Here is a 23857-nt window from a genome sequence, read left to right as displayed (position 1 = left end):
TGTTATAGTATCATTAATATCTTAGTTTTTTGCCAATTATTTGGGTGCCCACTTCCAATATCCTCATGTCCCACCAGTGGGCCCAGACCCACAGGTTGGAAATCACAGCATTTGAGGGCTCAAACCAGCTTTTCAAGGAATCCGAATCGAACTCATGTTTCCAGGACACCAACTGGACTCGTAAAACCTCACCTTTGATTCTTGTCACCCGTACCTGCTGCTTAACACTGTTGTGCAAACATGCATATTGCTCAGCCAAAAGTGTCTCGTTCATGGTTTCATCGAGTGAACCAGATACATAACCAGGCCAACCACCTGTTTGACATCATCTGCTCTCTTACATTCTAAATGTCCAAAGGTGAAAATCTACCTTTGCAAGTTGAGAGACCATTGGGAACGCTGGGTGCTGGGTTCAAGCAATGTAGATTAGACACAATGTAATGTGCATCTCCTTGTCTACTGCTGATGGGGAGTGTGAGTGTCTCTACAGCTTGAGTCTCTCTGCTGTCTGCGGACAGTACAAATGGAGTATGGCATGGGCTGTAGGGTCATGCCCAGTTTAGGAGTTAGAGAGGGCACAGCACCTGGAGGGAACTGAAGATGGAATTGCTGGAGCATGGAGGTGAAAAAGAGAAACATCTCCATTCTGGCCAGTTGCTCACCCAGGCAATGACGCCTCCCTGAAGAGAAAGACAGCCATGTTGAGATTACTTCAAATTGTCTCTCTCTCACACAAACACTTATATTATTTATGCCACATTATCACAAAACGGGACATAGATGTGATGTGATCAGAAAACTATAGACATCTACAACTTATGGCAACTACGTATGGCCCAGTCCAAATAGTTTCTGATAGTGTTGATACAGATATTCTGCCATTGAATAGTGGGCCAACAAAATATACTGAGTGACAAATTAAAGGCGAAACAATTGAATAACTGGAGATAGAGTGGAATCTGTTTCGATACAGGTGATACAATTAAGCAATTAACATCCTATCATGCTGTGTGACATGTATAAAAATGAGGAAAATATATAAGTGACTATGAAAGAAGGTTCATTACTTGGGCATGGATTGCAGGAAACTCCAGTCACAAAAATGGCTAAACTGGCAAGAGTTTCAATAGGAAGATCTATGGGAATTACATCAGGTTTTGGGTCTGTTGTCCCCGTAGAGGGAAGGGTCACGGCCCACGGGCAAATCAGTACAAAGTTGATCTGTTCATCCTATGATAAAACACTGATGGGAATGGTCTGTTCGCTGTATGAATGATGTGACTTTGCAGTCACCAGATCCTCAACACAACTGAACACCTATGGGGGATTATTGGCTGTTAAGAGAGTACCACCACCATCATCAAAACACCAAATGAGGCACTATCTTTTGTTCCAGAGACATGTAGAATCTGTTGTGGCAGCTTGTGGTGACCCAACACCTTACTTAAGACACTTTGGGCTCCATTTTCGTTTGATCTTTCTAAATACATTGTTTTGGGATTTAGCAGTGGGGAAGGGGTGTTCCCCCACTAAAGTTGGTATCTTGATTACCTGTCTAAATCCCTAAAACACCTCTGTTACCTGTTATATTATGCATAGGTGTGGTTTGGGTGTTACAATAATTAAACCAATCACCGTGCCACATATGCCATCCCCTTAAAATGCACTATGCGCCTTCCCAAATGTGTGTGACCAAAATAGCAATTTAAGAGAAAACGTGCCAGCACGCCCATGACCACACCTCTAGGCGCAAATACCGGTGTCTGCAAAAAAGATAGCGGGTGACGCTGGACGAAAATACCATTAAGGGACAGAGAAAGCTCCTATATTCATAATTTTCGGGCAGCGGCTGAATTACGGGCTGCGTTGCGCGTAAAGGCGGCGACGAAATTGGAGCCCAAAGGACTCTATTTTCGTCCATGCTAAACCCCTTATCCCTAAACTACTTTTCCTTTTTTATTATTTTGAGAAACATTTTTGAATAGTTAAAATCGAATCTACAACACGACAGGTTGTGAGCTTGTATATTGGCTATTTTAATTATTCAAAAATGTCTTTCAAAATAGTAAAAGATGCAAAGTAGTTTAGGGATAAGGGGTTTAGCATGGATGAAAATAGAGCCCTTTATGTTGGTTTTTAATTTAATGTATCTGTAGAAGAGCTTAATGTTGCACTTTTATGTGTGTGAGTTGAATTTACAGGTTGTATGAGTTCGATTTGGCAGCATTTCATTCTGGGGTATATCCAAGGACTTCTTAACTTATTTTCTGACTTGACAGTTTTGTGATTCTTAAAAACCTTAAGTAATAACTAAGTAAGTAAGAATAATACCCTTCACTTTTGGTTACATGATGTGACTGAGTGAAAACATTTCACTGAAAAGTCTTACAGTAAATGAAAATAGGGTCTTTGTTTGGGAGTTTAATGGCATGACAACATGACATTTAACCTCTTAAACCCCAGGGGGGTCCAGGGGGACCGGAGACCAATTGGGTCTTCATTTACCCGCTGAGAGCTGTCGCCGGCGCGGGCAATGGGGCTCAAGAGGTTTAAACATGACCAAATGAATAACACAAGTCAAAAGATATTTACCCAGAGAGAATGGTAGGAAGGCTTCACGTCTGACAAAGTTGCCGTTACTGTCCAGGAACCTTTGGGGTGAGAAAATGCTGGGTTCGTTCCAGTATTTCTCATCAAAGTGCACTGAATAGAGGTTGGTGATGACCATGGTGCCTTTTGGAATGCTGTACCCGTTGACACTGACGTCCTGCGAGGTGGCACGGAAGATGCCCAGAGGTACGATGTTACAAAAGCGCAGGACCTCATGCAGAACAGCCTCCACATAGGGCATCCTCTGTTTGTCCTCCAGTGAGGGGGCCTTTCCATTGACCAGCACACTGTCAATCTCCCGATGCACCCTCTCTTAACAAGGAGAAACGCACAAAATTAGCCATTCATATTATGTAACCATATTATCTATGCCTGGCATACTGAGCATGCACAAATTAATTTGGGGTGCACATTCAATTTCCCATATTTGTATCTCTTTTTGTTCAGCATCAGTGTCTACTGTAAGCAGGGCTATTAACTTGATAAGTTTGAAGTTTTTAAAGATAGGATAATGTCACATGGTAACTGACCTTGTATGTTGGGGTAGAGGGCCATATACAGCATGGCCCAGCGCAAGGTATTTGTAGTGGTCTCTGTGCCTGCAATAATGAGCTCTCCCACAGAGTAGATGAGGTTCTCCAGGGAGAACGAGGTGGCAGGGTCCCCAGCACTCTGCTCCAACTCGTCCAGGTAGGCATCGACATAATGTCGGGGCGCCTGTGGCAGCCTGCCCTGGGAAAAACCCTCAATAGTCTTCTGCAGGAAGTCATAAACCTCAGCAGCATTGCGGAACAGCTTCTGATGTTTCCCAAAGGGCACATACTCAAGCCAAGGGAAGGCGTTGTAGAGGAAGGCCGCAGGGCTCACAGCCAACTCCACATTCTCGCTGAAGAGCTCGATCATGTGCTGGAAGTTGTGGTCATCGTAAGTAAAGCGCTGGCCAAAAAGTATTAGGTTGGTGATGTTAGACACAGCATTGGTCACCAGGTGTTTGGGATTGAACGGTTTCCCCTTGTGCTCGTCCATAGCGTCGAGGAAAAACATGCACTCTTCAGATATCTTCCTCTCAAACTGTTTCTGGCCACTGCCAAAGTAACGGAAGGAGTTGCAGGCAATTTTGCGATGTTCAATCCAGCCTGGACCAAATTTACAGTTGAGCAGACCTTTAAGAGGCAGAATAGAGATGTGTGAATTAGTGATTTAACACCACAATTACTTTCAAATATGCAAATCGTCAAATACAAAACACTAAATAATCTCCTTACCACCCATTTTGGTCATCTTCTTGAATAAAGGCAATGATGGACGATCAGCAAATGCGTCACTCTGATGATACAGACACTCCTTGACAGAATCATATCCGTTCAGCACCACAGTCAGAATACCTCCAAGATCGATACTAAAGATCTGTAAGAAATGCATAGAAAGTGATGAAAGTTTTATTTATATTGTTCTTACAAGTGGTTACAATTGGTATACATAAATAAATAGCCTATAGCCTAAGTTACTGCCAGAAAGAAAGTCTTGTGAAGAAGAGGTTAAATTGTATCCAGCAAGTGGAAGCTCTGGTCAGATTAATATTGGTGGTTCTTGTTTCATCTTCAGGGGCTGCATGTGCAAAGTTTTAGTGTCACGAGGACTGAAACGTTGGCTGTGAACCACAATGGCACAAAAAATACCTGCATTGGTGTGTGATTCTGATCATCTAAGCTATAACTTTATTGTCACTTATTTGTCTTGTAACTCACAAGACTCAGTTGCCCTGCAATATCCACAGCTAACATGACATTGACATATTGAAGGTGATGCCTCAGGCTCAGTCAAGACATATCTAGGCCATGTGAGTCTGACTTTTATTTTATAGAGAATGTGAAGCAAATAGCCTAAGCAATAAAAAAAAAACATACTTTTTCTGCTGCAATTTAGGCTATTGTTGTTACAGTCAGATCTTTGTCATTTTGTGTAGCCTATTAGGGGGAAATTATTCTTAGAAAATGTGGGCTGTCTCTTTTGTTTGTGGCTGCAGACCTACAGTAGCCTAAGCCTACGGCTACCGGTACGGTAGACATTTTTGGGACGAACAACTTTCAGAACGCAATGAACACACCATGTAAAAGTAAAACATCAGTCTATGCATTCTCTGATTTCTCTCTCGCCCGCTCCCCTCCCCTCTGTTAACTTATAATTGCGCGCGCGTGTGTGTGTGTGTGTGTGTGTGTGTGTGTGTGTGTGTGTGTGTGCACGTGTCAAGTAGGCTAGTGTGAGAAATAAAGTTACCAGTAGTCTAATCATCACATATCGGGTCCTTGCATCAATGTAAACATGCATCTATAGCCTAGGGAAATGCCAGCAGTTATACCTGACCATGCACTTCACTTTGCTTCATCATGAAGACGTGCGGCTCCGTGGCGAGAGACAGAATGTTCCCTATCAGTGGGATGGCAGATGGTCCAGGAGGAAATCCTGGGGGTCTTCTCTGCTTGCCGAGCTGGCGAACCAGGAGAAGAAAGAAAAGGCAAATGACCAGGCAACTGACACCGAATAACACATACGACAATGACACCAGAGGTGGCGAGTTAATTGACACCATTTTAAAATCTACATCCAAGCCCTTCTGCTTCTCCCCGAAAAAGGACCGTGGCATAGTGTAGTGTAGGCTATCATCTTGCACATTTTCTATCCCCCGCCTCTAAGACTAGAAGATTGGCCAGAAGTTTCGAGTGAACCATGACTGTGAGATGAACTTTGTTCATTGATCAATAAACGGAATAAAGGCTAATTTGGGGCGTCGCAACAGCCTTTCTGAGGTAGTGTCGCTCCACCAAAATGACGTGTTTTCAACTGAAAACGTTTTCGGATGTTTGCAGATAAAACGGAAAAAGAAAATGTTTGCAGAACTGTTGAATTGGCACACACTGTCATCTGACAGTGTGTGCCAATTCAGCTAGCGGTTCACATGACGCTCGAGGCAAGATCGAGGCGTCATGATTATGACAGTCATGTTTCAGCTAGGGCTAATTCAGAGCAGGTTGACATTAATTCATTTTTTCCCCCCACATAATATGCCTATTAGGCAGCAGGCTACATTGCATATTTGAAGTATAGGCTACTATGAAAAGCTTATTGAAGTCCCATATCCATCCATCTTCAACCGCTTATCCGTAGTCGGGTTGCGGGGGCAACATCGCCATCAGAGCTCCAGACTTACCTCTCCATATAGCAACATTAGTAACTGAGGCGTTCCAAGGCCAGTAAATCCCTCCATCTGCGCCTTGGTCTGCCCCGGGGTCAAGATGCATCCTAACCAGATGCCCGAAAGTCTTTGCATCTAATTAAAAAAAACTATTAGAAATGTATCTATCTATCTTGGGCACACTATTTGTCTTCAGTGTTAAATCCATGTGTATGTAGCCTACTTCATGCAATTGCAACATTCAACTGCAGTCACTATCATGTGCATAATATTAGGAAGAAATGAAACATTTCAGGCTTTGCCTCTATACTCGTTAAACATATCAAATAGGCTATGCAACAACAATACTGATTTTACTTACTCACTACATGAAATGTATTGCGTTGTATGTATTCACTGTAGATCATTCATAAGTGATGGTGTCAGCTGACTCAGTGACATTTAACATTTATCTGCATAAGCATATTGATAACCATGATGATTGTCTACTACTGTATCAGAGGGACTGACTGTATGTGCAATATGACATGCATAGGATATTGCATGCGTGTTCCTGCTGATTCTGTTCTTATCATGGTTATCAATATGCTTATGCAGATAACTGTTATGTCACTGAGTCAGGCCGGCTGAGGTCGCTGAGACAATAAGAAATGTCATACTTTGTTTCTTTGGCAAAACAGTTCAGTATATTTTATCATACTATCATGGTCCATTGGTACCATTCTTGTGTCTTGTACTTTATAGACAAGGCAATTCAGTTTGTATAGCACATTTCAACCACAAGGCCAAATTCAATGTGCTTCACAGTTTACAGAAATATGCTGAGGTGAAGGTGAAGTTCATATAATTCCTACAAGCATACTCATGCCTGACCCCTGTTTCTCTTCACATTTTTGTTTCTTCCTGTTTTTCCCACTTGCCCTTGACAGAACCTTCAGAAATGATGAGGAAGTGGAGGGAACATTGAAAATATGATACAATAGAGTAGAACCTGTTGTTCTTTTTTGGGTTTTTTTTAATGGTTTGAGAATCGAAAAGGCATTGCTGTGTTACCATGTTTTTGAAACAAATGAACATAATAATAATAATAATAATAATAATAATAATAATAATAATACATTTTATTTATAAGGTGCCTTTCAGGGCATTTAAGGTTAAAAAACAGTACAAGAAGTCAAGAACACACATGACCCTGTAAGCTAGACCTGCCTTCACCTCAACATGGTAGAGTTCATGTACAGCCTACTATGTTTAGAAGCTGTTGGGGCTTGTTATTTATTAGTTATGCCAAAAATGTGTCTACGCTTGTTGAACCATTATGCTCCAAAAATACCCTTCTGTTGGATGATTTTACAAATTTGCGAATTATCCTGCATGTCCCTTGTTCCTGTCCCTTCCCCCTCATATGTAAGACATTGGGTTGCTGACTAATGGTGGAAGTTACAGGGCAGGCAGACTTTATATTTGAATGCTTGAGATAAATTATGGGTCAATGTACTACCGAACACTTAAAAGGAAACAAGCATTTGTTGAAGGGAATGTGATTATATTGTTGGCCATTGCACTGAATCTTTCCTTGGTTCATCATTGCCCTTGATCTGATTGGGCCGGGCAGCTGTATTTCTGCCAGGAAATCTTCCTTCCCATGCATATAGAGATAAAACATGGCACATGACAATTAAGTCATGCCAAACCTTTACTATTTCCACACAACAACTCTATGGTATATTAATGACATAGTAAAATGTTGAAAATGAGTGGTATTCCCCTTTAAGTAGTGGTCTGCAATGCATAGCATTCATGACATATGTCTCCCAAAACTGGAGAAAATCGTTCTGCCTATTTTTAGACCGATACAGTTCATGTATCCTTAATGTTGGGGCATCCGTGTTGGGGCAACAACTCTCCTTGCTTGAAGAAGTCCAAAGGCCAAGATTTTAGTCTGGTTTGCTGTCTGTATAAAGTTCTTATAGATAAGATATATTCCAAGTACACAGAGTTTCACACTTTCTTTTGCTCAATGAAGGCAAACTCCCTACAATCTACACGCAATAATAGGCTATAAGCTCGCAACACATACAGTAGCATCACAACACTTTGTGAGCTTGTAGACAGCTATTTTAGCTTTTTATTTATTTATAAATAGGCCATGCATGCTGTCCACTTTGCTGTGTCAGACTCATTGGTTAGTCATGACCAGCATCTCATTAGATGTGAAGTTGTTTATCCAGCCGTTCCTTCCTGTTGAGGCAGCTGGTAGGCTTTTTCCAGATGCTTCAAATGGCCTCCGCAGACCTCTCCTAATAATTGTCTCCACCAGGCCGAAGGCATGGGGAGAGAGTATGTTTTGCACTCCGTCCGTCTGTCCGTGTGTCTGTACATGTGTCCGTGTGTCCGTCCGTCTGTGAACAGCTAATCCAGCCTGCCATCTGTTCTGTAGATGATCTGAACACTAGAGGGTAGGCTGTGACCAATTAGGTGGATAATGGCTGCAATGAAGACTGCAAACAGAGTGGGGGCAATAATGCATCCTTGTTTGACGCCAGTCTCCACCTTGAAAGGCTCAGTCTCACTGCCACTGCAGAGGGCTGTTGCCGATTGCTCCTAAACATTTTGCCAAACATCACACACACACACACACACTCCTATCCTCCTGGTGGAGACCTGTGCCCAGAAGGGCACTTTTTCTAGTTCAGACTTGTTATGGATCCTTAATGAGCACTTTCATGCAAACAATTCGGCATTAACCAGTCCTATTTTATACCTGTGTGGCCAAAATAGCAGAGTCTGTGTGTGTGTGTGTGTGTGTGTGTGTGTGTGTGTGTGTGTGTGTGTGTGTGTGTGTGTGTGTGTGTTGTGCGTACGTCCGTAATAATCCACGTAACTCAAGAACTGTTCGCCCCAACGACTTAAAATTAAACACATGCGTTCCACCCCACCACAGGTGGTGCAGTGCCCGGTGTCGAGTCGGTCGGACCCACGGCTGCGGCACGCTCTGCTTGCGCAAGTAATAACTAGGTGGGGCATCCATTTCCAACTTACATCGTTCCACCCAACATGCACCGCTCTAGTAAATGAAAACACAAAAATCAAACCTGTCTGAAGTGAGTGGTGCAACAGCGCCCCCTATTGGTACCCTAAACATAGGGACATACAGACATATGGATGGACACAGGGACATTTCTGTTCCTTGCACCACTCAAAAAACCACATCCAAAAACGAAAGAAACCTTCCGAATGAATACTTTCCACCATACTATGTCATATAGTCATAGTCCTATAGGCTTTCTCCTTTGTTCAGATCTGCAACTTTTTGAAACATTTTGAAACTTATAAAACCTTTTGAAATGTTCTGCCAATGGCATGCATGCCCAAAATAGGGATGCCAAGTTGTTAAACATGTCAAGTGATACATTAAAAAAGTTGTATAAAACAGTTAAATATTTAATAATCATTGTCGAACTTTGGTTGTGGCGTTATCTTACTATGTAAGCTATTTATCATGAATTACAACCTCATTTGCTCAAAACCTTTTAGTGCCAGTTGCAGGTGCCCCAAGAGGTCTAGTAATCCCTCTACAACAATTGGGTCCAGGTGTTCAAATTCTCCTTTCTTCCTGTCTGACATAATGGAGCTAATGGAGCCCAGCAGGTGAATGTATTTTTGCTAATGGAAGTTTAACTTAAGATTGAATGATTCTCTGACCTTCGATGTGCGATAACTCAGGATACACTTTACACATAATACAACTTCTCATTACTGTCTTGACTACTGTATTCTTACGGGTATGTACTGTATGTAAGCAATGTTTATTGTTCCTCTTCAGGTTGAAGGAGAGTAATTATATTATACGCACATCACAAGACTATCAGAAACCGTATCAATGAAAAAAGAGGTGCTGCTGGAGACCATTGGAATCAGGATTCCAATTCAAAAATAGCAAAAAACCATTCAGATTTTCAATTCAAATAGCAAAAATAGCTTTGACACGGTTTGAGCTTGTAGATCGGCTATTTTTGCTACGACAGTAATATGCAATGTGGCCCTCTGGAATGAATGTGGATATAGTGGCCCTCTCCATTGTCAAATTTGTCCACCCCTGCCTTATATAGTAGGCCTACTGTTATTTTATTGTTCACCTTTACCCTTATGATATAATGGCACAGGTCTGGACTGGTATCTATTTCTTTTAAGTAGAGCCTGGTCCCATGACACAAGGTCGTATAGGCTCTCTTCCTGTACTTCTCCCATGAGCTTATATGTATAAACTTGTATCTTACTAGAATTTCGCGGCCCGTTAGGGCCGCTCATCCCAGAGTTACGTTGCAGCGCACTATGGGAAGAAGCAATTGGACCCCTCCATCTGTGAAGTACTGAATACGGCTCTGTGTGTGTGTGTGTGTGTGTGTGTGTGTGTTAGAGATTTTTTTTTCCTTTCTTGTGTGTTGGGTGCTTTGTCGAGTCAGTGTTTGTATTGGAACTCATATTCATTCATATATTCGTTCATATTCAGCTTCTTCCAGAGAGATAGATGGTGTGTGTGTGTGTGTGTGTGTGTGTGTGTGTGTGTGTGTGTGTGTGTGGTTGTGCGTGCGCAGGTGTGTACGGTGCTAGGTCCTAAATAAGTCATTAATAGGCCAATTATACCCGAATAAGACCCGAAATATCGCGCGATTTCCCCCCCACCCTTCAGCCCCCCTGGTATAAATACCTTCTAGCGCGCCTATCAATTCTTATCTATCATACTATTAAGTCAGGCGGCAGCTCGCTGCAGCATGGTTCCACGCTCCAGATAAGGTGCCCTTTTGTTTCACTTGAGCACCTGCCCCTCAAAGTGTCTGTGCACGCCACTGATGACCTGAGATGACTTGATTGATTGACATCAAAAAGGGCCTGTCAGCTCAAACACACAATGCAATACTTGTTGTTGCGTACAATCATCAGTAGCAAAGTCAAATACCAAAAAAAAACCCCTACCATTTCCATTTTCCCCCCTCTATTTCCCATTCCATGTGCGTTTGTCTTATATGTAGCCTATGAAAGGCCCCTCAATTACATTTTGTAACTTTTTTCAGCAATGTGATGATAGTTTTATTTGGTGGGTATATGTTGTTGAGCTGGTCGTTTTGAAAGTAGCTCTCAAGTAAAAAACATGTACACAAACAGGTACACGGACATTGCTGGTTGTAGGAGTGGTTGCACCACTCAAAAGTGTGGGCACCCCTGGTATAGATGATTAGATATATATTAATTCCGTCGGTAAATCCCGGCACTATTTTTTACGTAGTGTGTGTAAGTAGCGTGTTGAATGGCATTTCTTTGTGGGCTTGTTTTCATAGACCTGCCGAATTTTGCTCACATCTTTTGCGGACACCTTTTGCGGACATGTTTTCATTTGTAGTATAGGATAAAGTGAATTATCTCTGACTCTCAACAGTTACTAATTGATAGAGAGTTCACAATTAAAGTTGAATAATAATGTTTCTGTCCTATAGGCTCACAACTTCTGATGGCAGGTGTGGTTAAACACTCAGCCAAACCCATTTGATTGGCTGAGCACGGAATGTTATGTATGATGTATGATGATAAGAGCGGCCCTCACTTCACACGAGTGTGATCTTTGTAAGAACAATGGGCCCGATTCACTAAGCATTCACCAAACCTCCCACATTAGTAGTCTTAGCCGGGGAGCCACAGGCCCAAAAGCTCAACGGTTAAGGATTAACCTGTGATGTCATGACATAGTTTTCTAATTTTCTTTGTGTTCTTTTTTCTATTCACTTGGTCATAAGGTCCACAGAATGAGAGGTCTGCCCTGCCAGCACATCACGAAAAAAGGTTATGGCCATTTTTGTATACCACACCATAGACAACCAATATAAGGCAAAATGAATTTCATTCATCATACTTTAAGTAGCATGTGACATGTAAAACTAGGGGGTTTATATGATTCTGAATCCATTCCAAGCATTAGTTTTTCACGAAAAACACTCCTTGACCTAAAAACAGCGATAGCCGCCATCACAAATGTGATGAGGTCAGCACATTTGAGCACATTTGGGCAAGTGGATATGGCCGAAAGGAGCCAGCTTAGGTGGTTCGGGCATCTGGTTAGGATGCCTCTCGGGCATCTCCCTAGGGAGGTCCTCGACGCACGTCCCACTGGGAGGAGACTCTGGAGCAGACCAAGGCGCAGTTGGAGGAAACACATCGACTCACTGGCCTTGGAGAACGTCTCGGAATCCCCCAGGAGGAAGTCACTAATGTTGCTATATGGAGAGGGAAGTCTGGAGCACTCTGGTGGAGCTGTTGCCCCCGCGACCCGACTACGGATAAGCGGTTGAAGATGGATGGTTGTCTATGGTGGGGTATACAAAAATGTCCACAACTTTCTTTTCGCGATATTTCCGGCAGAGCAGACCTCTCATTCTGTGGACCTTAATGACCAAATAACTAGAGAAAATACAAATAAAACGTATGTCATGACATCACACGTCCTCTCAAATTCTGGACGGCGGGCCACTCTTTCTCAAGTCCGCTCTTATGCAGACTTACATGTGACCACATTATTATGCAGCTACAGGAGGCCGCAGTGAAGCAGAAGCGCTACTACGACGTTAAGTCCCGGGGGCGAGACTTCGCACCAGACGAGCTGGTCTGGGTCTACAACTCGTTACGGACGAAGGGACGGAGCCCCAAGCTGGACAGCAAGTGGACGGGGCCCTGCAAAGTGTTGGAGAGGCTGGGAGAGGTTGTTTACCGTGTGCAGATGCCTCCTCGGGGAAGGAAGGTAGCCCTCCACAGAGACAGACTGGCCCTCTACACCATTGTGTTCATTGTCATGATTTGTCACGATCCGAGTTGGCTTTGTCCGCGGCGTAACCGTCTTTAAATAAATACTTTCAGAAACGGCTATGGGAAAAATGCATTGCTTTTCATTTCCTTGGCCACTTGCCGTTCTGAAAGGGGGAGGGACTGCGACGCTCTATAGCCCTAAGTTAGTAGTGTAAGTGAGGCACCTTTAAAATACCATACATAGATGAGTCACTTAGTTTTACAATTTCAGAATTTGTCCAGAGCAAATTCAAGTGATTGAAGTGAGCAGCATGGACCCAACAACAGCCATTTTTTACACTCTCAGAGTAACATTCACACTGAGGATTTTACTGTGTAAGCAAAGAACTTCAGCCACAGAACAGGACTATTAACAGATCTTGGGCAAGTAACCATTCTTTAGAATCCTTCACCACCAGTATCCGACAGCTCATGGAGAGGTCTAAGGGGGTGGACCTTGGCTCTGTCTTGCTCCTCTGATTTAGTGGTTCCGTCACAGGACCCAGAGCTTGCTCAATAGCACTAAAAGGCTCATCCACATTAATGGAGTTCCTCCGTGACGCAAAAGCAAAGTCTGAGGCAGGATGCTTTACGATACATCATCCAATATTGTTAAGTAAGGGGAATTAGTGGATGGCCCAGGACCAAAAGCCGAGTAATTGGCTCCAAGAAACAGGGTAGACTATGATAAGCCACACCAATGAATCCCACAGGAGCTGTACACGAACTCTCTTTGATGCTACGTTCATTATAGGAATGGCTTTTGGGGTGTGGAAATATAATACACTATACTAATTTGACTATAGCACACATACATGCCCCACCTGCATTTTTTTAAACCATTGTATATTTTTACATTTATCCATTTACATATACAGTAGCTTTCTATTTTTATATTTACTTCTATAATGTTTTTGAGAAATTACAAATTTTGCATACAGTGAAAGCACAATAATAATTATAATTCTGTAGCAAAGGAACAGCATGAATCACCATTGTCTATTTGACTATTACATATTTACTGTAGAATTGTAGATCCTGTAATACGAGAGAATGTACAGTAGATGGCTCTGTCTGCAAATCTAATTCAGAATATGGAACATTGTGTAGAGTAAATTTCATTCATACAGTACCAGCATTTGAAAACTTCACTGTCTAACAGTTGACTTATGCCCAGTTTAATGAATGAAATCATCACAAACTGGGATATCAACCGGTGCGAATGACTGGCAGGTTTTTTGTGAATGGAACACTTGTGTGGCCACTGGCCATGTATTGACGTCATTTGCTTACCATATATTTTACTGGCTTGCTGTAACCAATGCAGGGGTCCTGATTGGTTGGCAGACTGCGTTAAGATATTTGATTGGTCGAAAGGCTATGATCAAGCACCTACTCAATCAATAAATAATCCCAAGAGATACATATATAACCCACTGTACTGTGGCTGTGTTCAACAGATTCACAAGAGAGTCCATAACTTAAATACATATCATTTGACCATTGTTTACCAGAAGATAACTTACGGTGAGTATATGAGACAATTTCTGTCACTTACCAGTCCACTACAATGCGCTTGAAGGTACATGGCATGCTGTTACGGTTCAGGAGATAAGAAACTATCCAGTAGTATGTAATGAGTACTGAGTATATTGTGTGAACTTGTTCTATATTCTCTGGGCTACCAGTTATTACTGCACCGTATAGTTTAGTTAATTTTTCAAGGGTATGTGTTGCTCTCAGACTGCAGCTCATTCCAATAATGGAAGTGGCTGCTGTGTTAGTCTCTGGCAAGAGCTTCTAGTGTCAGTATATCACCAATAGTTTTTCATCCTCACTGTGCCCAGATCTGTAACTCTTGCTTGTACAGGTCTTATACTGAAAGTCAAGAGTTGACAAATTAAATGTATTTATGTACAAGCTATTATTGCTTGGATGAAAGTTGATTCTTGCTTCATATTTGTATACATTGTTGTAGAGAATACACAACCGTTAGGAGGAATATCGAATTGTTTGGGATGTGATGTGCTTTTCACAGGGGACCATGGTGATGCTGAAGTTCTCGGCTATCCTTCTTGCCTATGTCCTGGTCATTTGTCAGATGTACAGCTCACACGCAGCTCCTTCCAGGTGAGTCTAAATGCAGAATTGCAAAACAAACACATGCCTGTATTTTGAGTTGAGATCAGATTGTATGATGAAAAAAATCGACACAATTGCAGCCTTCCCACGACACCACAGCCAATCAAATATTATACAATACACCTTACAGAAAGCCACCCACTTTATTTATCAATGTAAGTTATTTGTAAACTATCTAGCTCAGATGCTTAGACAATAATGTGATGAGAGAATAAAACTATTTATTTTGTGTAATATTTGATGGTGGGTGTATAATAATCTGCACAGAAACCATGGTCACTATTCTTACAGGAATATTGATTTGGTCATAAAGTGCAACTTGGCTACCTGACAGCTTTTAAAAGGAACACTTTTAGCAGATTGTTTTGAATTTGGCTTGTATCCCTAACTGAGGCATGAGACATTAGCTGGCCGAGCCATACTATTTTTAACCCAGTGTTGGTGCAGTTCCAGTCTGATCAACCTAATCGACTGTGGATTTACAGAACCAGTTCAGAGCCTGTGTCGGACCAAGTCACACTAACAAACTATGATGCCCGGAGGATACTCAATGCTATCTTGGAGGAGATCATGCAGATGTCATCTGAAGAACAAGAGCAACATGCAACTGAAGGAAATAGGTATGACTCTCCATCAATCAATAATTTAACAATAATCAATCATTTTTAATGATCAGGTTTAGGGTTTGCTAATGGTGGATTTGTGTGGCTTTTTATTTTTATTGTATTATTTAACTGGATACAACACATATCTTTGTTCATGAGATGTCAACAAGTGAAAGTGCAATGTTTATTGTTAGAAAGAAGGTATAGAGTATAGAGTATGATTCATATACAGTAAATCTATTCTCTGTCATAATAATTTAATGCATGTTGCGCAGTTAGCATGATGGACGTATGCTCACTCATGGCATGAGAATGAGATGCATGATATTGGTTGGTTGTACCAACAGATGTATTAAAATGAAAGCATGACAATTCAATCGCAGCATTTTTGTCAACAATAATATCTTTAGATGCGTACACTGTCAGCATGCCTTTCAAATTATAACCAGAGAAAAAGAGGGGGAAAAAATGAATATATGCATGAGATGTTTAAACCATAATAGCATGTGATTTGTTTTTACAACATATTATTTGCATGCAATGTTTACTGTAAGCCTGTTTTTGCATGTTCTCTCTAACAGCATGGATAGACCCATATCCAAGCGCTGCACCAGCCTAAGCACTTGTGTGCTGGGCAAACTGTCCCAGGATATCCACAAACTGCAAACCTATCCCCACACTGATGTAGGAGCGGGCACACCTGGCAAGAAATGAAGCCTGCCTGAGGGCTCGTTCAATTAAAAATGAGTCACCTGCATGCAGCTCCACTCTTTCAACAGCACACATTTCACGTTTCATCTCCTCTGTTCATAGTTAACATATCTCACCCCCCCCATCCATTCCATCCATACAGTACGTTGATGCATGTGGCAGCGGCTCCCGAGTCCCGCTTGCCTGACTAACTTCAATAGAATGTTTGATCTCCATGCCCCACCTCCCATAATTCGATTCCATTGTTAAAATCAACTTTTTTGACGTAGTATACAGTAGTAAGGAATAGGCTATATATATATATATATGCAATAGGAAAAAAAGTGATACAAATTCCAAAACTGTGTGATTTCTTCTGCAATAAACATTTTTATACAAAGTTTTTTTTCCCACTCGGACTCATACATTTGTTTAATGATGTAATGTACTTTGGTAACAGCCATTAGAGGTAAGCATTAATGAATGGCAGCTATTCCCATCAATCATTCATTCTAAAAGGATCACAAATATTTTTTATAAAATGTTAAACTGTCTATTCCCTCTGTTAAAAGCAGCGTGACAGCCCAGAAGCGGGGATGCAACACAGCCACATGTGTAACCCACCGCCTGGCTGACTATCTCAGTCGATCAGGGGGGATTGGAAGCAGCAACTTTGTCCCCACCAATGTGGGTGCTAAAGCGTTTGGGAGGCGGAGAAGAAACAGCCCCAAGTGAACATATGAGCCGGCTCAACATGTATGGTATGATAGTACTACTATTCTCTTTATTATATATATATATATATATATATATATATATATATATATATATATATATATATATATATATATATAAAACTTTGCCTGTTATACAAGTTACATGTTAGAAGAAACAACTTGATTGTGCTTTGAAATTAAAGAAAGGCAGCACAATTGAACGTTTGAGTTGTAACGCAGGGTGTGGACAGAGAACTTCCATAAAATGAAAATGGGTATATGAACTAAACATTCTTTCTCCTTTTCGGTGTTATCAACCAAAGTGAATAATGTTTACAATAATGAGAATTTAAAATAACTAATATAATCACAGCCAAGTTCATAGTCCTGTATATTTAGTGGCAAATCTCTATATTTAAACCTCTTTAATGAAGCACATTGTATTACAAGTATTTCTTCCCCCATACGTCCCACACTTTATGAATGTTTAACATTTAACTGGATATGGTCATGGAGCATTTGTGGTTAGATTAACATACCTTTTGTTGTTTTTGTCGTTGCAGCAGTCTTCAAATGAGAACAATACATCCTGACCCACCATCAAAAACCTGGAAATAAGAACATAATTTAAGAAATCACACTGCTGGACTGATATATGCTCTGCCAGTACTCATTGTTGTTCTATGCTCTACATAAAGACGACAGAGATATCTAGCATTAGCAACACTGCTAGAAAAATAAAGACTCTAATTACAGGTCTGCGGGGACGATTTTTAAAATATTTCCTTGTGCAAGCAGGTATGAAAATGGATTTTGTCCCCTGTCTTGGCCTGAGGCCAAAGTACTGTTTCTGATGTGTGTAGATGTTCCTTGTTATGTCAGCAGCACAGTGCAGTGGACTAGAGTCCAAGACACAACTGTCAACACTATTAACTCCACCATCACTGACTATGGCTGTCTTGTGCCTTGATGTGAAGCATTTCTTTAAATTTCATCATTGTACACTGTGAGTGTGAGGAAAAAGTATTTAGGGTTATGATTATTGTGATAACTGTGAACTGAAAGCAAGAATAAAATGTATTTTTAGCTACAAAAGTGTGTGTAATTGTGGGAAAAACCAAAGATCAGCATGCCACACTCACACTGAGTTCTACAGACATCGCATTTATAGTCAAATTCACATATGTCAGATCATTTACATAACATGTTACATTTTCCTCAAGTATAAATGTACACCACATAAGAATTCTGACCACATCTTTACAAAGATAATTAACATCAATTATAGCTGTAAAATATTCATAGTACACATAATAAGAGTACATAATGAATACTATAACGGCTACATCATGAACCCTTGGGAAGTGTGTGTGTATCTGTGTGCGTGCGTGCGGGTGGGTGTGTATAAACCTCCAAGTCCTGTTAAAAGCTGCATCCCATTCTGTAACTGGTCCATATATACAATTATAAATCCAAACACCACCTGTATCACCCACAAACATTTTACTGCTGGTCACTTTGAAATTACTTTGACTACATACCTGTAACAGTACAAACTATTATTAGGAAATGAGGTGCTGCTAAACACGAGGTGGTGATTCCCTACTCCTACTGTATAACATGTCATCTACCACCTTATTAGAGGTGTTACACCATCACCATCTCAAATATAAATGTTTAATCATTGTCTATAATTGAGCAGCCTTTTTGCCAGGAATTAATCAAAAGTAGTATCATCCATAGAGGAAATAACCAACATAGCCCATTCTGCATTAGCATCTCTGCACTTGTAGATTGTAGTTTGTAAACATTGCAATAGTTTATTTCAACAGATCAAAGGTTGATAATGAACCAAATGCTATTGGTCTAATAGTATTCCTCCTCTGAGTATTGTCAACGCAATTAGAGTCCCTGGCCATTCTGTCTAACAGACCCTGCACGTCATGCATGCTAGTCTTTGATAATTGACGTGCTTGTTCACTCACTTGTTCTGACCTTACCATGTTCTACTTCCTCCTGAGGGAGATATTTCTATTCATTCTTTCAGAATATGAATCTGTATGAAGGGATTCATGCACCATGAAACACGTTTACTTTCTTGTATTGCTGATTACCAGAAAGTTGCAGTACAGTTTTATAGATAATTAACTGGTAAATATATATTGAAATTCCTTTATTAGGAATAACCCCTTGAGATACAGCATACAGCAAGGTCCTATAAGGAGTACAATATAGGCCTACAAAACAATTAGCAGAGGAAAACAAACTGGGAAAAACAAAACAAAATCAGGTTATTAAACTCTATGCAAGCACAAAAAGATCGTTTTCAGATCATTTGTTCAAAGTCAGCATTAGTGTACAGTTTATTTAATTATTTTTTATTTTTATTTTTATTTTGTACTGCTTGTTATTATGACGTTTCTGTTTATATTGTTTTTTTTAATTGCTTTATTCAAATAAACATTTAAATCAATCAATAGTATTGAAATGGTCATAGGCATGTACAAGAAGTCGTATTATAAGAAGATGTTGCACTTTTGAACATAATTTATTGGAAGATGGTTAGAATATATTTGTATATAAAATGGTAAATGTCAGGTGTCTTTGCCGTGGCCTGCTGGGGAAAAACACCAGCATAGGTACACCAACAAACTGGTGATGAAGGCTATAGCTCTGTAGTCTGTCTGTAGTAGGAAGTAGAAATAGAGGAATGGAAGCGCTGCAGGGATCTGTTAGTAGTGGCTCTTAGATAGGTGCTCTTTGGTGATACAGGTAAAACCATATAGACAAAAGGTGTTCTTCCTCCAAGTGGTACTGCTTGTCAAAAATGTAAATTGCAGACTTGAAAAGAAAAGAATCCAAGGCACTCCGTCTTCAGTGAAAAATTAAATAGTTTATTTGAAGGATGAGCAAGGCAAATAAATGGACCAACGCGTTTCGACCACAAAGGTCTTCGTCAGGGTCTATCTGTAGTAGGAAGTAATCTAGGGTCTTGTGGCCGAAATGGTCGTGCTTTTGCACTTGAACAATTTAGGGTTGAGCATACAATTAAAGATATTTCTTTATTTATCCTGTGTGGTGTGCGAGTCCTTCACCTTTTCAGTTTTTCTTTCTTTTTGAGACCTCTGCGATCATCATCAACCTTATATATAAAGAAAGGTTCTAGCCTGGCAGGTTATATAGCCTGGCAAACTGGAGGTGGTTGCAAAGGGGAGGATGAGGAGAAAGCTGGAAGCCATATCATGATGAACCCCTCCCACACTAGCACAGAGTAGCTCTGAGAACCATGCACATTGCTCCCCTACACACAGGACCATCTATCTAGCTACTGTATACATAGCCGTCCGTCTGTCTGCCAATATCCATCTACCTATACCTACCTACCTACCTACCTACCTACCTACCTATAACCTACCTACCTACCTACCTACCTACCTACCTACCTACCTACCTATACCTACCTACCTACCCACAGTATATCCATCTATCTATTAAATAAGCTACTACTAGATTTGGCTGTCATTATTCATTACTCAATATAAAAGTGTGGATGTTCTCCTGCATGCAGACAGAAGTGTTTCCAGACATGATATTTTCATACTACCCTAGAAACTTATTTTCAAACTGCAAAACATATGGCAACCTAAAATTAATTTGGGGATTAATAGCAACTGTTTAAGAGTGCATAACTGCACATGCTAAAATGCAGTAGCCTAGTAGTGATAACAGCAGTAGTGAGGGCTAAAAAGTAAAATATTTAGTATAATATATGTTGTTTTTGTTTTGACTATATTAGCCTACCTTACATCTAATCAAGTACAGCCTATTTTAATGAAATATTTATCTCCTAGATGCCCAGTCTATTATTTTCTTTAATTATTATTAAAAATCTTTATCAGTCATGGCCAGTGAGTCTATTGTTTTTTAGTGCACTGGGCCGTGACGTCATAGACAGAGCGCACACACCTTCCTGTAGGGGGCAGGAGGCAGGATGCGCTTTTCATTCTGAAGGAAAACGTAAACTTTTCCTGAAAAGCAGCATGGCAGAAGCAGCTATCGGTATTATTTATTTCCCTGTAATTTAGATGCAAAGCAATATACTGTATCATTATCAGCCATTGTACTTGCTTTCCTGAGTGAGATAAGGTGTGACTGAAGATAATTTGATTAGGTATGTATGTGACTATGGAGCTCAGCTGTCCTCGTTGGTCTAGCCGTCCAGGAGGACAAAATGCTACGCACCTATTCAATAAGAAAGTTGCTTCTGGGATTTGTCTCCACTTAAAAGCAAGCTATATAGCGACAACTTGTTTATCGTAGAACCAACCACGCGACGCGAAGGATGAATTAAGGCAAGCGCAGGTGTTTTTGGAGTATAATTATGATAATTTATTCACAATACACTTATAAGGAGGCTGTAGAAACGACCTATTAATTTCATCGATATGCACAGCTTCCCTTTCCTACTGTCAAAAGCCTGGCATGTCATGATGGTTATCATGACATGCGAGAGTCATGAACCATGGCTAGCTATAGGCTAACTTTATAGGGACACCGGACACGTGCACCCTAGCTGTCACCATCACATCATTATTCTACTCCTGTTACCTACAGGTAGTTGAACTAAAACATTTGACCACCTGTAGTGTTGTATATTCACATTTAAGTATTACAAACACACCGGAGACAGGGCTGCCTTGTAGTCTTTACTGGTTCACGTCAATGAATCCAATCCCAGTCACGTTGCATGTAATCACCACCACTTAATCACATAGCTATGACCCACCTGTGTCTAACATCCTGGCTGGTACCCTATTCAAGTGGCACTGGACACTACACCACCACAGTGACAAACTTACAAAATGTAGGCATATAGCAATTCCAGATTTGGACCCTTAATGGTATTACATTCTCAGAGTTACATTTTACATTGTAGTGGGGTGTCCCGATTCGTTCAATTTGTACAACCAGACTTGCAGAACTATAAGGGTCCATTTGAACCCAAGAAGGTGAGCCCTGGACCAGAGGTTGAGAAACAGTGCTGTAGTACAGTCAGTGTATATGACTGTCTAAACATTTCCTGTCCCATTTCAGGTGAATTGCAGTACAAGCAGCCGGTCTTCTGATCAAAGAAGTGATTTTGAAGAACATCTACAAGCCTCAAAACTCACTTCATTAAAAGCCGCCTCCAAAGCAGCAACATTGTCCCTTCAAGATTCAAGGTATTTATTGACACTTGCACTTTCAGTACAATTACAACAGTACAACTGTGGCAACATTGCTTATTGGAATGGCTTATTTGTTAGACATCCTAACAGTCCGACATGCATTTGTTCGACAACACCGTCGCTCCCGAGTCCCGACATGCGCTGCTGGTTACAACTAACCCGTGCTGTGGGTTAAAACCAAGGGGCCTGTGAGGCTCTCCAATGTTGAAGCACTGGACCCTAGTGGTAAAAGGAGGGACTGCAGGCGGACCCGTGGAAGTATGATGAGGAAACCCCGTGCAGCTGGGCTTTAACGTTCAGTCTATCCTTCTTTATACTCTATGGTTAAACATGCGCAGCAGGTTAAAACGAACCTGGGGCAGGTTAACCCATGGCTCCCGGCATGTGTGGCAGATTAATTACAACTAACCCGTGGCAGGTTAAAACAAACCCTTCCTGTGAGGTTGGGTTTAGGGTAGGGTGTCGTAGTTATTTTTAGCATTACTGCAGTCTACAGTATGTGTATGTGCTGGGGAAAAAATCTGAATTCCTTAGAGAAACTGGAAGAAACAACAGATCCCAGAAGATACCATATATTGATACTTGATATATTGGGAGTGATTGAAGATACTGTTGGAGCAGTTGGACAGACATTCAGATGTAGTTGGTTAGTGCTGTGCAAGAGGTTTCCTGGTTAGTCTCTAATGGGCCAGCAGATCTACAAGCTCACAACGTGTGGTGTTGTGACACGTGAGCTTATAAATGAGCTATTTTTGTCAAAGAGCATTACCAGGTCTAGAGGGGAAAAAAGGACCCCTGGGGTACCTCTGTGGTAAGATGTATCCATTTTGATAATAGGAGATTTTGCTAGTGTGTGATGACTGTAGTTGGTACCTCCTTACGTGAATGTAGGAACTACACCGCCATCCATGCTATACTTTTGGCCAATGCAGTCAAAAGCAAGTCTATAAAAATTACCTCAGCATTCTCCAGGCTGACTGTCGAGTCGACCAATGCTGTTGACAGATGATGCAAGTCTCAGTTGATTATACATGCCAGTGGGATTATTGCTGGATGCAAGTAACCATGTGCAAAAGCCCAAGCAAGAGCTAATGAAGGAAATAGGAGACTGTGTTCTAGCTAGTTCACAGCCTCGGAGGAGCTGGGATGTGTCTGGGGACAAGCATCTATCGCCAATCCCTCATTGCCATCTGGATGGAAAAACTAGGAGACTACTTTTCTTTTGATTTGACTCCACCAGAGTTATTTTTTTAAACAATATGTTTATTGTTTTTATTTTATTTTTTCTTTCATACATAACATGGTAATGCTGACATTTTTCACAGGAGCATTGGAGCAACAATGACGATAAACAAAACATTTTTCAGAAGTCAATATATAAGCAGATAAATTATATATCTAGGACGGTTGATATGTTATATCATGTAAGGAAAGTATTGATTCAATTAGTGAGGACAACCCCATACGACAACTTTGCTTGTCCACTTGGCATTTAACTGAGTTCCAAAAGGTTACAATAATATGTCTTAATCCATTTAGACCTGTTGCAACCTATACGTTATAACTTTCAATCCAGGAGCTACATCTGCGTCTCATTAGTTGTTGCTATACATGTAGCAACATAATCATATATTTATTTTATTTTAACTAAGAATTTGAAGGTTTTCAGGAAACAATTAGGTTAGGTTTTTGAAAGCATTTTTACAATCGGCGTCGGGTCTAATGGGTTGAAGTTTAATGGAATAATAGGCTGCTATTCATAGTAGCAAATGACTCATCATGGCAATAACTGAATCACGAGATAAGTAATTTTTTTGCTGTTACTCTAGTCAAAAAGCT

General features: G+C 40.8%; 2 protein-coding genes across 2 annotated transcripts; one reads left to right on the top strand and one right to left on the bottom strand.

Moving 5' to 3' along the window:
• Positions 1–456: 456 nt before the first annotated feature.
• On the bottom strand, positions 457–5826 carry cyp2r1 (cytochrome P450, family 2, subfamily R, polypeptide 1; the record flags this gene model as incomplete). Its single annotated transcript, XM_080770451.1, has 6 exons — positions 457–680; positions 2593–2922; positions 3141–3773; positions 3876–4017; positions 4970–5141; positions 5819–5826. The coding sequence occupies 6 exons, from the start codon at positions 5824–5826 to the stop codon at positions 457–459; spliced, it is 1509 nt and encodes a 502-aa protein (XP_080626577.1).
• An 8834-nt stretch (positions 5827–14660) lies between these two features.
• On the top strand, positions 14661–16809 carry calca (calcitonin/calcitonin-related polypeptide, alpha; the record flags this gene model as incomplete). Its single annotated transcript, XM_080770440.1, has 3 exons — positions 14661–14767; positions 15265–15399; positions 16647–16809. The coding sequence occupies 3 exons, from the start codon at positions 14661–14663 to the stop codon at positions 16807–16809; spliced, it is 405 nt and encodes a 134-aa protein (XP_080626566.1).
• Positions 16810–23857: the final 7048 nt, after the last annotated feature.

Source organism: Protomyctophum bolini (genome assembly GCF_963924005.1).
Source record: "Protomyctophum bolini genome assembly, chromosome: 1".
In the NCBI taxonomy this organism is placed as follows: domain Eukaryota; kingdom Metazoa; phylum Chordata; class Actinopteri; order Myctophiformes; family Myctophidae; genus Protomyctophum; species Protomyctophum bolini.
The sequence above is the reverse complement of the archived record's forward strand: the minus strand, read 5'-3'. Positions and strand labels throughout refer to the sequence as shown.